Here is a 14,769-nt window from a genome sequence, read left to right on the forward strand (position 1 = left end):
CGCCGCCCCCGTGCAGCCGCCTAATTTCCTCTGCTTAAAAGTCCATCCACAACAAATCTTCCTCCGTCCCTCCTCCACCCACAACAACCTTCTTCAACCGCAACTTCTACCATCGTTCAACACCATCATCAGCTCGCATCTACCGCGCTCGCACTCCCTCAATCGCCTTAGACTCACTACCCCCAACAGGGCATTCATCGTAAAGGGTACGTCGTTCTTCTTGACGCCTTGCTGCATGCCTCCGTGAAGCACTCGCTTTGGTGTTGCATCTTGACTTTTCATCACCGATCTTATTACTTACTGAACCATAACATCCTCTTTCGGTGGCGTTTCATCAACATTCCTGCCACCGACTGAGGAATCACGTTCGCCTTCAGCGGCATGTCGTCGTGCTTGCCTCTTGCCACCCCGTCGTCTCTACTCACTTCACCTCACTGACTCATACCTCATAGATCTAAGTTCAGCAACCATGTCTGACAAGTGGGACCTCAACCCCAAGGAGGATGCTCCTGAAGAGGGCAGCACTACGCCGCCGTCCGATGATGAGGGCACTAACAATGCCGCTAATGCCAACAAGGGTGCCGATGACGATGGCGCCGATGCCAACGTTGCTGATGCTAACGGTGCTGATGCCAACGGCGCTGACGACAAGAATGCTAACGATGCCGGCGATTCCAACGGTGCCGGTGAGGACGATGCCGGTGACAACGGTGCTGGTGAGAATATCGACGCCCGCGAGAAGGCTCGTCTCCATGGGTTCGTCGAACGCACACCATACGACTACTCCGTGTATGCTACCGGACGCAAGGACGACGACGCTGATCGTGAGGAGCCTGCTTGGCTGGCCAATGCCGCTGTGTATGAGTGGAACGACGACTATGGCGACGTGGGTCCCGCCATCCCAGAGCTAGAGATCGAGCTGTTCGGCTCTGATTACCGCATGCAAGCTGGCACCAAGTTTGATGCTTTCAAGTACGAAGTCACAGTAGAAGCTCCTGAGCCCGTCCACCTCATTCGTGAAGTAAGTAACACCTTCATGATTGGTGATCATGGCTGACTTCAGTAGTTCGCCAATGCAGGCTTGCATCCCGTCATGCTCGAGAACATCAAGCTCTGTGGCTACCGTTTCCCGACCCCGATTCAAATGTACTGCATCCCTGCCATCCTTGCTGGCACCGACGTTGTCGGAATCGCTCAGACCGGTGTGTTACTGTCCCCCTCCTAGCATCAACAGCCACCCTTGCTGATTCTCTGTAGGCTCGGGCAAGACGGGCGCTTATTTCATTCCAATCCTTTCCCGCTTGATGGGAAAGGCGAAGAAGCTTGCGGCTCCGCGTCCCAATCCGCGTACATACAATCCTGCCACCGACCGCGTGCGCGCAGAGCCCCTTGTGCTCGTCATCTGTCCAGCTCGCGAGCTGGCTGTGCAAATCTTCGATGAAGCTCGTCGCCTCTGCTACCGCAGCCTCCTGCGTCCTGCCGTCGTCTATGGCGGTGTTCCGCTCCGCCTTCAACTTGAGGAGCTTGGTCGCGGCTGTGATGTCCTCATCGCCACCCCGGGCCGTCTCAAGGCCCTGATGGATAAGCCGGGCGTGCTCTCACTCAATCGCGTCAAGTAAGTCTTCGGGTTTCAATGTGTCAAACAACGTCATGCTGCTAATCATCCATCAGATTCACCATCATTGACGAGGCCGATGAGATGCTCCAAGACGACTGGGAGGAGGATATGAAGCGTATCCTGGCTGGTGCAGGTAAGAATTTGTTTTCCTGATATCCAATAGTTCACTACTGACTATGTACTAGACGTCAACGCCGACGATGATCACACATACATGATGTTCTCCGCTACCTTTCCCAAGGAGGCTCGGAAACTGGCCAAGCGCTACATGATGGACGACCACGTTCGCATCCGGGTTGGTCGTACTGGATCAACCCATACCAATATCACCCAGAAGATTGTCTATGTTGACGACAGCGCTAAGCGCCAAGCGCTCTACGATCTGCTCTTCTCCCTGCCGCCCGCTCGGACCCTCATCTTCGTCAACTCTCGTCGCATGGCTGATCTTCTCGATGATTACCTGTTCAACCTGGAGCTGCCCTCCACCTCGATCCACTCTGATCGCACGCAGGCTGAGCGTGAAGACGCCATGTATGTCAATCACCTCCTTGTCGTCTGTTCCCTGCTGACCTTCCACAGCCGTGCCTTCCGTACCGGACAAATGCCAATCATGGTCGCCACTGGAGTCACAGCCCGCGGCTTGGACATCAAGAACGTCTTGCATGTAATCAACTACGACCTCCCCTCTGCCGCCCACGGCGGTATCGATGAGTACATCCACCGCATCGGTCGCACCGCCCGCATCGGAAATGAGGGCCTTGCCACTTCGTTCTACAATGACCGCAACGAGGACATCGCCGATGCGCTTGTCAAGATCCTTGTTGAAACCAACCAAGACGTCCCCGACTTCTTGGCTGACCGCATCCCCGAAGGCGAGCTGGTGTTCGATGATGACTCCGACAAGGACTCTGTCAGCAGCGAGGATACCGACACCAAGACCGCCATGCCTGGCGATACTGCCACCGACGCTGCTGGTGAGATTGCCGAAGAACCCAAGTGGACTGCTGCCGAGGAGCCCAAGTGGGACGGTGGCAACGATACCCCCGCTGGCGACGAAGCCTGGTAGATGGCTGAAGAACATCGCTGGAGCTGCCGCACTCTCTGGCTTCTCTCGTCACCTGGCAATCTTTCGACGAGCGACCTCTGCAGCGACACCTCTCCACCTTGATGTCTTCCCCAGTCTGACTCTGTACCAACACTACTTCACTGCTCCACTCCAGCCTCGACGCTGACGATAATGCTCTGCTCTGCTCCAGCTTACTGCTGATGACACCGGCTCACACGGCGATCTCTTTCCTTGGATACATCTGGCGGATCGTGGAGGATGAGGGAAATTTTCAACATCTTCTGTGCTTCTGACGGTTTGTTTTCCTACTTCCAATTGATGATCTGCAAAGTGTTGTGTTGCCCAACTGCGTTGTCCTTCTTCTCTCACAGGTGGCATACTGTAGCTAGCTCAGATAGACTTCTATTTGAAAGCCGTATGTCGCAAAACCGTGCTTCCTATATGCTTGCCGTGACTGCTGCGACTACTTGCGGTGTTCTAAATGAATTAACCGTACCGGTCACCACCACTGAGCTGATCACATCTTGCGTAAAAATTTGCTAATGCCTTCGAAGCTGCTGAGCAGTAAAGCCGTGAACCTTGGCATGGTGTTGCAGCGGAAAACCTTGTGGAGGTCCACTCATCTGACCGCCACGGCCCATCGAATGTGCTGCTAAGTTTGCGTCACCACGAACGTGATTGCCCAAGACGAACAAAGCACTGGAAGCACCGCCTTAAGATCTGTCCTCTCAGCTAACCACTAACTCCACTTTGAAGTCGGTTGACCTCAGAAGGCTTGTAGTAAGACATCATGTCCATTGTCTCGGAACTAAGCTATATTACAGGGTATGACTACTGTACAAGCCATCCATGATCCCATCTATTGCCATGATTACCGTGTCGTATGTATGTTCGTGCCGCTTCATACAGCAATTATCCGTAGACCCATCAAACCGTAAGACCCATTCGTCGTGGCGCCAGCAAATGCAAATGCCGCTCGCTAAACCGCAGCAAAGAGGAACAAAAAGAAGGACCGCGCAGCCAGAGGCATGCGGGTCCAGAGTGTGAGACCCAAAAGAACAGTTGAGACTGGACCGGAAACACCTCGTTCGTCATCGTCTCTGACCGTCGTAATCCAGAAAAGAAACAAAGCAGAAGGAAGAAGAGCGGAAACGTCTTCACACAACTCCACTCTCTCTCCTTCCCCTCTTGCTAAAATCATGCAACACCAACTCGCCCCTCCCCGGCCTCCTCATCCGATCAATGCCCAGATGCTCGCGCCCGTCGCGTCCAACATAGATGCCGAAGCCGTAGCGCGTGGGTCCGACCGGCTGCTGCTCAGTCCTGTATCTGCGCTTCTCACCCGCCTCTTCAGACCTCATCGCCGTCGCCGGCGCAGTCGGGGCTCCAGTCTCCGAGGGGTCTGAGAACGGGTTCTCAGCGGCGGCCGAGGGGTTCAGACGCTCAGACTCAGCAGTCCTGCCAGCTTCCAGCTCCGCTTTCTCGCCGCCCGCGAGGTTGCGCTTCGGGCCACCAACCATGTTCACGAAGCTGGCCCAGGGACTGGTGCGGTCGTTTGCCTTGGGACCCAAAACACCCGCCTGCTGCTGCTCCCGCTGCTGCTGAGACTGATGCAGAGCGAGCTCATGTCCCACCAACCTCGCCACCATCTCCGCCCGCGTCCCCACGCGCGCAAACGCGCGATCCGTGAGGAGCTCGCTCTGGTAGACCCAGCTCACGACCTCCGCCAGCGTCCTCGAGTCGTGGGGCAGCGCCATGCGTTTCCTGTACCCGCCCGGCACCAGCAGCACGAGCAAGCTGACGGCATACAAGCATAGAAAGACGCACAGCGCGTAGTAAGCGGGCGGGTGTGCCGCGACGCGGACCTCGACGTCGGAGACGTAGAACTGGGTCCAGAAGCAGCCGCCCGCGAGGACGGGGAAGGTGGATGCGAGGAGGGAGATGAAAGAAAGGACCGCGACTTGCCAATCGCCGTTGGAGGCGGCGGCGACAGTTACGGAGACGGGAAGGCGGGCTGGATAGTCAACCAACAAGCTCTTTTCGGCCGTCGTCCCCCCGGGAGCCGAGAGCGCAGCAAAGGGCGCAAGACGGCGGTATGCGAGGTCGAGGGGCTGGTAGAGCAGGAAGAGGAGCATCGCGATAGTGGCAGGGAGGAACGAATACAGAAAATTCGAGGCGCTGAAGCCCCCGCTGTTCGCCGCAACAGGCACGAGCGGGAAGAATCCTCCGTTTACGGCGGTGTTGACGAAAGAGACGACGAGCCAAGCGATCAGCAGGACAATCGCTATAACGAGCCACGCGACGACGAAGGTGTCCTTCAGGAACCAGGGAAGGTAGCGGGCCCGGATGCGCGAGGAGCGGATGTCCATGCGAATTGAGAAGTCGCCCGCGTGTCCGCCGGCGGAGGAGGCCTGGCGCTCGGCTTCGCTACCTGCTGAGGGCGGGGGGTACTGTCGCTCAGGCGCTTTTTCGCGGATGCGGCCTGCTTCGATGGAGTAGCGCCGCGTTGTGCCGCCCTCTTCGCCGAGGCCGTAGAATATGTCTTGAGGACGCTTGCTGGTGTGCCAATAGCCGAGTCGGTCTGAGCGTTGCTGTAGTCGGTCTCGGAACTCTTGAGTGCTGGCGAACGTCTCGCTGCCGTTGTAGGCGGTCATGACGTTCGAGCGCTCGAGGAGGGCGATGATGTCGGCTAGCGAGCGGGGATCCCATTTTAAGCCAGTGGTCTTGCGGCGGAGGGAGACGAAGAGAAGGATGAGGGCGATGACGAGGAGGATGTAGAGGACAATGACGGTCCAGATGACACCCTGCACTGCAACCCAGCGCCATTGCCCGACGGAGGGAGGGCCGAAGAATCGTACATTAAAAGCTGATGCGAGCAACGGAATGGTGAACAGGAAAAGCCAGAAGACTATGGAGCAGACTCCGAGTGTTGGCTGTCCAGCTCTCAAGTGCTGAAGATTAGGGAGCAGAAATTGCGAGGGGTGTATGCTGAGGAAGACACCTTCAGTCCGCGCGCGTGGCGATTCGGAGGCAAGCGCCATGAAGGGCGAAATGCGCTGAACCGCTTTTTGAATCTGGAAGAGCCACAAAAGAAGTATCATGCCGAGCATGGTCGGCAAGTACTGGAAGACGAAGTAGCGGCCATCGCCGAACATGTCGTAATCCCAGAAGCCGTCGTGGCCCGGAGACCATATGGCGCAAAAGAGCAGGCCTGTGAGCATGAGCAGGCAGAGAAAGAGGTACAGCCCAAGCCATGTAGGTCGCAGGATGCCCGGGACGAACTCGAGCGGTGGATATGGCAGGGATTCCCGCGGAGGATGGAAAGGCTCGAAGACGTCACGTCCAATTGGCGACATTGACCGCCTCCAGTTCTTCCGCGGCACTCTTGGGGGAGGAGGAGGCGTTGGCGCTTGCTCGTGCTGAACATATCCAAGCCCTTCGTCCGGTATTATCCTGTCCACCGGGTAGTCGTCCTGAATCGCAGGCGCATACTGCCTGGTTTCCCTCCGCACTTCCTCATCTCGGGTCAGCTGGTCGATTGCGAAGCGGATGTACGGTGTGTCATCGACGCCCGGAGTCGTCGATGGGGAAGCTGCAGGATCCATTGGATTTCTCTCAGGTGTTGTGTGGTTGGATGACGAGTGCGAAGGTACCGGCTTGCGAACAATTGTAATCGGCCTCTCGTCAAACGAAACGGTGTTCGGGGCAGCCCCGGTTGCTACTAGTGTCGCACGCCTCCGTGGGAGCTCTGTCAACTCCTGCTGCAACATGTCGCTGCTGTTTGCAGGTGTTCGGAAGGCGGAGGGCGGAGTGGAGTATCTTTGGACCGTTGCTCTGGAGGCGTGCGGGTCATCGCTTCTTACTACGCTCGAGGTGCCGTCGTCGAGGGAGTAGTACTCCTCCTCTGCTGCTACGCTGTGGTTCGAGCCGGTGTGCTGTAATCTAGGTCGGGAAACTGCATCGAGACCTCAATCAGTAATTTATCACAAGTGAACTGACAGGCAGAGAGCAGGTACCGTTGGCGGCGGATGGATAGAGGACTGCGCTGTCTCCGAGGAGTATAGGTTGCCGATCACCAGAGTTCATGTCGTTCGCACGCAGAGAATACGAAGGGATGAAGTGCTCGTCCTTCGGGGGAATGCAGGATGCAGGTACAGAGGCATTGTGGAGGCTGGAGTGTACTTGTACTGCGTGCAGGCATCATGATAGCTGGCGGGGGAGCTGTGCTGGAGGGCTGGTGATGCGAAAACACCAGGGCTGGGAAAACAAGTTAAAACCCCTGTCCAGCCCCCTCAATCCCTGCGTCAACGGCTGCTAGGCCGAAACATCCTGTAGTGAGGCCTATCAGTGGCTGAAATAACTATATTCTTCTCAATTTTCTGGCTGTCCAGCCAATTGACAGCTATACAGCGTCGCAATTCGCAGAGCCGTGCTGCTTTTCTCGGTCGGCAGTTTTTGTTGATGACGCAGGCGACGGGCCACTATCACGACCCTCGGCAACATCAGTGCTCTGCATCTGTTCCCGAAACACAGCGACAACTACGAGATGAATGGACGAGTGATTGTGTGTTTAGCTACTTAAGGATTGGCACGGTGTTGTGAGTTCGCCGCCTCTATTCAACAGACGCTCTTTAGGCGACCCACAACCGCATTGTGCTTTCCAAGCTCGTCTTGGCTATCGTTACAACATGACCACGATAACCTAGGAACTGCCTCGATCGGAGATTCGATCCAGCCTCAAGCAATTACTCATGACTGTGATTCGGCTCAAATTTGTCTTTCTGCCTTGACGTGCCCCACAAACTCCTCCAAATCCCCCAGCACCACCTCCGGCACCTCCAACGCCGCAAAATGGCCCCCCGCCTCATGCTCCCTCCAAAACGTGACCCTCCCCGTCCTGTCAACCCACGCCCTCGGTACCGGCAGGATCTCCTTCGGAAAGCTCGAAAACCCAAACGGCTTCCCGTCCGGGATGCGCCAACGCGGATTCCCATGTGACGGCACCTCATCGCTGGATGCGAAGTCTGCTCGGTAGGGGTATATACTCCGCGGCAAGGTGTCTGTGAGCCAGTAGACCGTGATGAACGTAAGGATGGTGTCGAGCGGAGGTGTTCTATCGGTCCAGGTAGCGAATTTCTCGCCGATCCAGGCGAGGAGGGCGACGGGGTTGGAGGAGAGGACGAAGCTGATGGTCGAGGGGCGCGTGGCATGCATTTGGCCGTAGCCGACGCCTGTTCGCATGAACTCGTCGAGCGTCTCCAGGCGGCGGGTCTCCTCTGCGGCAAGATTATCTCGTGGGAAGCCGTGCATGTTGAGGTCGAAGCAGAAGTTTAGGTGGATGGCGGAACAGGCCTGGTCTTCGACAGCGAGGGCTCGTGCCACGCGGCTGCCCACGTCGCCGCCGGCTACGACGTACTGGGTATCGTTGAAGCCAAGCTGGCGGAGGAGGATCTGGAAGATACGGCTCACGTCCAATGTGGAAAAGTCACGATCGATAGGGGGTCCGGAAGAGAAGGTGTAGCCCGGCATTGATGGGACGATAAAGTGGTAGGGGAGAGTATCAGGAGTGTACTTCTTTTGGAGGAGGTTCATGAGTGGAAGAAACTCTAGAAAGCAGCCGGGCCAGCCATGGATGCTGACTAGAGGTACGGCGTCGCTACGCTTGGAGAAGAGAGCAAGGTAGTGGATGGTATACTTATGGCCTTCGTAGTCGACTTCGCTGTTAAAGTGGGGGACGCTGTTGATATGATCTTGAACCCTCGCCCTACAGCATCTTAGCGTGAGCCATTCCGCATGGTGGTAGGCTCACTTTACCAATTAAAAACAGACACATCCGTCCATGCTCTAACTACCTCTCTCATCCATGAGCATGTTAAGCCGTACTTTGCGTTGGGCTCTGGTTGTGAATTCTCAAACGTCTCAGGGCCAAGTCTGGCCGTCTGAATGAGACGCTTGAGTTCCGCAATGGCGTGCGGCGGGACACGAACTTCGCAGAGCTGCTGTTTGACGCGCGCATTGTTCGGCACCTGACTGAAAGGCTTGTCGGAGAGAGCTTCCGGATAGGCTGCATGGAGAAACTGGGACGCTGCCATGGTGTGCAACTGACGCGGAGGCTCAGAAAGTATAGCGGAGGACTGAGAGTTCGGTGAAATGGATATCAGAGACTTTATTGATCCGATATATCTACTGGGGAACAAGGCGGCGGGTTATATATGAATGCTAACCGTCACGGCTTGATTATTACTCTCAACGGAGCTGCTCACATCTTCGGAGGTAACATATATCCAGGAAGAGTTCCGGCAGCCTCTACGTGACCATGACTACATTCCTTCCCCACGGATTGCAGGAGAACGCGTCTGGAATGTGTTTCAAGGTTGTTGCTCATCTATGAATTATTCAGCAGATCTGCGGGCCCGTCATAAAGTTCGCCCGGTTGGGAAGGGCATGGTCAATCCATAAGGCAGCGTCATGGCATAGAGCAGTACATCTTCATACTGGATAAGCATCGAGGTGTGGACTGACTGTTCCATTGTTACCGCATGGACCACAACGTATCCTGTGATATTCTCTGTATTCTCACTTACTCTTCTTTCAAACCGAAAGGCGACGGGTCACGTGCCGAGTCACTTGGTCTGATTTCCCTGATCGCGTCCACACCTTATGTTTGCTGAATCCCAATGCTGGTGTTCTCTCTTCCATCTGCGTGGCGTGACTTGCTCTGCTTCAACTCCAAACTCCCCCCAAACACCCTAGTCGAAGATCGTGGCCGTCTGAATACCTAACTGGAACCTCACCGAGTGTAGCCAGGGTGATAAGGCACGTGATTGCTGGACTATCTGGGGGGAATTGTATTTTAATCTCATCATGCAGATGCGAACTGTATCACACACCGCTCTCCGTACAACAGGAGAGCGGATATTGATGACAGTACAAGGATCAGCCCTGTGCGGTCTACCAGCCCTCCCTGCTTCCCTGTGTGAAGCGAACCATTCAGGCATCGTGCTGATTCAAAGTGACTATGCTATTGACTGTATGCAGCCGGGAGGGCTGGCAGCCCACATAGAGCTGACCCTTGTAAGGGCGTTCCTGGTCTTAAAGCTCTTTCGCGTCTAGGACTTATGGCTGCTAAACACACGCTTAAGCCAAACGAGGCATCTCGCGTCCGGATCGAAGTCCTTCTAGGCTACCCCACCTGCTCTAGGCTGTGATATTATTCACAAACGCGTGGCTATTTCGAGTGCGCCAGAACTGGCGCCACTGCTGCCTGGCAGGCGCGTTGAAACCGCGGAGAACATCTTCGAAGTGTATTCCTGTCTCTTTTGTCTCTTACAATTTTAAGTCTCTCGCTGCATGGATAGTCGTCAAGTACTTGTTGCTCCTCTTGGTCGTAAGAGCTTCATTGCTGATTAAGATTACCTACTTTCACTTTCTAGTTCAACCAGAAACTACACTCTAGCCGCATCACAATCAAAGACCGTGGGAATTATTTCTATAACGTGTTTGACTGGGAGTTGCAACCGGTACGGTCTTGCATCGCGTGTTACTGATCAAACTAGTATTTATTCCGGACATATAAGCTGATAGATATGAAAAGCATTAAACTACAGGAGTATTATTCGAATTGGCAGCGCTTTCATCCAACAACTTCAGAAAAGACTTACAGTCAGGTCGGCGTGTTTGCTACTATACAATTGCAACCACTGTGCCATTTGCAGCCCCCCGTCAACTACGATACATTCGCAGCAGACATGCACGCCAGCATTATTGAGCCACGAGGCCCACGACCAGCAGACATCACGATGAACGACATGCCCAATGAGTTACTTCGCGAAACATTCATGTGGATCAATTTCTACGTCAACGAGACCATGTGGACACCCGAATACGACAGACATCGCCGCAACTCAGAACGTGTGAAAACTTTGTGCAGTCTTTGTCTGACATCGAAAAGATTCCGTGAGGTAGCAGAGCCGCTGCTATACCATACCTTCGTCACTGCAGACATGGACACGACCCTGCCCGCCTTTCTACGAAGAGTGATTGAGCAGCCACGCTTCGCACTTGAGTTGAGATATCTGGACATAGGAATCCTACAAGGGGAGGAGTTATCGGGAGATTCCCAGCCGCCACTTTCCAAGGACGATTTTGCCGTACTAAAAGCCGCAGCGGAGAAGATCGATTACCCTAGAAAGGGAGCTTGGATAGAGGCACTCAGCAAGGGCCTTGCCGACGCGGAACTGGCGTTATTGCTTGTCCACACACCTAACGTAGAGCGCATCAACATGGAGATCGGGTACCAAAATGAAGAAGAACTGTACACCTGGGCGATGATCCAACAAGCTGATCCCACCGTGACCAATCCGACGGTTCATGGTTTCTCCGCTCTTAAAAGTATTAGCGTGGCACATGGCGACACCGAGAACGGTCTTGAACTGGGTTTCTTGATCGATTTCATGCGCCTCTCCTCCTTGCGCGAGATCGTAGGCAACGCTTGCTCATGGTCCTTCGATGACGGAACTTACAACCAGCCTCCACCTCCACAGTGGCCACGGGATATCTCCAACGTCGAAAACATGTCCTTCACATTTTCCGACTTCAGCGATGCGGCACTCGCAAACCTTATCGGCGCCTGCAAGGCTTTGAAGACGTTCGAGTGTCACTGGGGTGACGCCGTCGTCGGAACCACTGAGTTCCAACTTCCTGGCTTGGGTCGGGCGCTGATGCTTCAGAAGGACTCTTTGCGGACGCTTCTGCTAGATGTTAGCGAGTGTTATGCAGTGATATACGGAAACATGCCATGCCCCGTGGGAATGGGCTCGTTGAGGGATCTCCGCACGTTGACAAAGCTCGAGATATCGGTGGTGCTCTTAACCGGCAAGGAAGATATGAGCGCCGAAGGAGAACTGAAACGCGTGAACCTTGCCAAGATTCTCCCACCTTCTCTTGAAGAGCTGATCCTGCTTGATCCAGTTGGCTACGACGACTTCTCGCCTTTCATGGACGATCTTTGCATGGGCGTCGATGAATACTTGCCTGCTCTCAGATTGATAGATACTAAGCAGCTGCTGAGGCTGCCAGAATTCATGCGCGACAAGTGGCAGGCTCATTTCCAAGATACTAAGGTCGATTTTGCTGTGAGTCACATTGCTTTGTTGTTTGATTCTAATCTGGGACAGGCTAACGGGACGTGTGGCCAGTGTTACCCAGTTCGGGAACAAGGACTAACTTGGGACCATGCTTAACGAATGCCTCAACTTTAACGATCTGCGGTCGTCTTGAAGTTCGCCCGGTTGGGAAGGCTTTACGGTAGATCTACGAGGCAGCATCACGGCGTGAGGTAGGAAGTCTTCATCGAGGGAAAGGATGGACTGCCCTACTCTTTCCTGTCGGATTTACCGCTAGGTGCTGCGTTGTACACTTTGTTTTCGCATACCTAGATACTCTTCTTTTACCGGGAAAAACGACATATCACGTGCAAGATCACCTGATCTGGCACTCACTCTGTTCCTCTCTTGACGGCGATGCCGACCAGTTGTAAGACCAGCGTGGTGGCTGAGACTGCCAGACGCAGTCCGGGGCTTTCGATCGCTTGAGGATATCACAAGCGAACCATTTTGAGACGGGGTTACACTGGAAGAAGAGGCTTGGAACTGGCTGATACGTAGAATTCGCCTTACTTATACAATCTTATCACTGATCTTCTGCGGCGAGGGCACCGTTTCCTTGAACGACTGTCTCTCCTCCAACTTATCGCTATACGCCTTCAGTTCCGGATGTCTCTCCATCCACGGATGATCCGGCCATCTGACACGCAGATATCCCAACACAGAGCCCGCCGCAACGTCCGCCAGCCCGAAGCTGTCGCACACAACGTAGTCTCTGCCCTCTACCCACTTCGCTAGAGCCGCGAGCCCACCATCGACCTTCCGCAGCTGCCGCGCCTGCCACTCTTTGCTCGGATTCGCGCGCTGCTTCTCGAAGAACAGCAGCACCAGCGCGTCGCAGATACCATCCGCGAGCACCTCGACCTTGCGCGCGAAGAGGCGCGCATCGACGTCCTCGGCGGGGGGTAACATGGATTTTGTGTCGGGGTACTTGGCTTCTATGTATTCGAGTATGAAGCGGGACTCGTAGACGGCTTCCTTGCCATTCTCGAGGATAAGGACGGGGAGCTTCTCGAGGGGGTTGTATTGCGGCGTCTTGGTTGTGGAGTCCCAGGGGACCTCGGTTTGGAGCGTGAAGGGGATGTTCTTTTCGGCGAGGGTTATGCGGACTTTGCGGGCGTAGGGGGAGGGGGTTGCGCTAATGAGGGTGAGCATTGTGGTGGTTTTTGTTTTGTCAGACTTCGATAGATGTTGTATGGGACTCAGAATCCTTCTGGTTCAGATGAAGCTTGGGGTCAGAGTTTAGATGAATGCGGAGATGGAGTAAGGTGGGCCTAGAACTATTGCTCTGAGGTCACTTCCGTTTGCCCGCTTGCAGAGTGTTGCGCTGAGGCTACCAATCTACGGCCAGGCATAGTTGATCTAATATTCAGAAAGCTGTGGCAGCTTTCTACACTGGCGAACAATAATGGAGGACGCATCCATAGTAGGAGTTCGTCGATAAAAGCGCTAACTAGAGTTTTGGACTCAGCTGTCGCGTCTGAAGCGGAGCAGGAGACCGGGCTTATCTCTATCTCCACGTGACACAAGCTCACTTCCAACTCCTCCGTTTTACACACGTGATCTGGCTGTCCGGAGCAGCAGGCTTCTTTTCAGTCCTCCTTGAATGCAGCTCGAACTACTACGACCAAAGGATTTCGGAAGCGTTCGAGTATGGTAACGTTGACTCGCAGGCGTAGTATCAGATGCAGTATTTGTCCAGCAGCAGGATTCAATAGATCATAATACTTCTTCCTTCGAACTGAGACAACCACACTTCCCCTTCGCTGGTCAACTCTCCGTAGCCAATTCGCCGAAACATCCATTCCCCCATCACATTCTCTTCACAGAAAAGAACCAGTCCTTGGAAATTCCGAACCCGCAGAATCCATACGCTTACGCCGTTTGAATTATAAGTATCCGTCCAGTTTCGATGATTCCCGGCAGGCGCTACGTGTTTCCAGATCGCATCATCTAACGTGTCAGGATGAGTTACACCAACAAAGAGGTAATCTCCATCACCCTTACAGCAGAACATTCTGAGTTCTTGCCCGCTTGTAAAGTGATGTATTCGCTGCACTGAACCGCGTACGCGTATCCAGCCGGATGATACTTCGCCGAAAGAATCTAAGCCGGAAGGCACAGCTTGACTGTCTTGTAGAACCACAGACGATTCTCCATAAGTCGGGCTCCCATATCGAACCGGCTCGTCTAAGGACGCCCAAGACCAGGACGGTGCACGGTAGAGTTCATGGTGAACATAGGCGGAATCTTCATGGGTATGGACACGCCAAAGCAAGTCGCTGCTGATGGTTTCAGCCCACAAACCCGCAAGATATTTCTTCCCTGTGCATTGGTGGTGAACCCTCGCTAAACCAGACAAAGCAGGTAGTTTGTCCGTGGACTTCGTCAGCGCTCGACTGCTGTAGTCGGCGACAATAGATCTCCATTTTTCAGATTCGGCATGAAGTAGACTATCTCTGTCCAGAACGGATTCCATCGATTTGAGAGAACGGGCGCTTTGTAAGCGGTGTCCACTTTCGTGCTCTTGGCATTCTTGACACTCCCAGCCGAACTGTTCCGTACCGAAAAATAAGACTCTCGCTGATAGCTGCTCCTCCTGGAGAGTCCACCCGCGACGCGTTAAGGGTTCTCTGGCTAAGGTTGGCTCACACTGTACGGAGGGCAGTAAAAGTCCAAGATGTAACGGTATTGGAGTTTGGTCATGATAAGGGGGGCCCCGAGGGAATGCAATCTCGATGGAAGGAAAGTCTATAGAACTCTCCCTGTCGTGGAGAAACCCCTCGTGTGCATTGCTTGCGTTCGCAGCCGCAATCGTGAGAAATGCTCCGCCGTATACAGCTGCCATTTTCCCAGATTCACGCTGCCAATCTTCCCTCGCCGTTTCATCGGTATCTTGCAGTATACAAAGTGCATCGACC

The 14,769-nt window shown here is 54.4% G+C and overlaps 5 protein-coding genes across 5 annotated transcripts; 2 read left to right on the top strand and 3 right to left on the bottom strand.

The window, feature by feature from the left end:
- Positions 1 to 469: 469 nt before the first annotated feature.
- W97_05698 (uncharacterized protein) lies at positions 470 to 2,684 on the top strand (the record flags this gene model as incomplete). Its single annotated transcript, XM_007783432.1, has 6 exons — positions 470 to 1,021; positions 1,067 to 1,202; positions 1,258 to 1,615; positions 1,672 to 1,751; positions 1,804 to 2,149; positions 2,198 to 2,684. 6 exons carry the CDS (start codon positions 470 to 472, stop codon positions 2,682 to 2,684), a joined length of 1,959 nt encoding a protein of 652 aa, XP_007781622.1.
- Positions 2,685 to 3,841: 1,157 nt separating this feature from the next.
- Positions 3,842 to 6,770, bottom strand: W97_05699 (uncharacterized protein; the record flags this gene model as incomplete). Its single annotated transcript, XM_007783433.1, has 2 exons — positions 3,842 to 6,639; positions 6,701 to 6,770. The coding sequence occupies 2 exons, from the start codon at positions 6,768 to 6,770 to the stop codon at positions 3,842 to 3,844; spliced, it is 2,868 nt and encodes a 955-aa protein (XP_007781623.1).
- Positions 6,771 to 7,451: 681 nt separating this feature from the next.
- On the bottom strand, positions 7,452 to 8,776 carry W97_05700 (uncharacterized protein; the record flags this gene model as incomplete). The annotated part of the gene is made up of 2 exons (XM_007783434.1): positions 7,452 to 8,448; positions 8,568 to 8,776. 2 exons carry the CDS (start codon positions 8,774 to 8,776, stop codon positions 7,452 to 7,454), a joined length of 1,206 nt encoding a protein of 401 aa, XP_007781624.1.
- A 1,656-nt stretch (positions 8,777 to 10,432) lies between these two features.
- On the top strand, positions 10,433 to 11,909 carry W97_05701 (uncharacterized protein; the record flags this gene model as incomplete). The annotated part of the gene is made up of 2 exons (XM_007783435.1): positions 10,433 to 11,818; positions 11,892 to 11,909. 2 exons carry the CDS (start codon positions 10,433 to 10,435, stop codon positions 11,907 to 11,909), a joined length of 1,404 nt encoding a protein of 467 aa, XP_007781625.1.
- A 452-nt stretch (positions 11,910 to 12,361) lies between these two features.
- W97_05702 (uncharacterized protein) lies at positions 12,362 to 13,003 on the bottom strand (the record flags this gene model as incomplete). The annotated part of the gene is made up of 1 exon (XM_007783436.1): positions 12,362 to 13,003. One exon carries the CDS (start codon positions 13,001 to 13,003, stop codon positions 12,362 to 12,364), a length of 642 nt encoding a protein of 213 aa, XP_007781626.1.
- Between the last annotated feature and the right edge of the window lie 1,766 nt (positions 13,004 to 14,769).

The sequence above is a fragment of the Coniosporium apollinis genome, assembly GCF_000281105.1.
Source record: "Coniosporium apollinis CBS 100218 chromosome Unknown supercont1.26, whole genome shotgun sequence".
In the NCBI taxonomy this organism is placed as follows: Eukaryota; Fungi; Ascomycota; class Dothideomycetes; genus Coniosporium; species Coniosporium apollinis.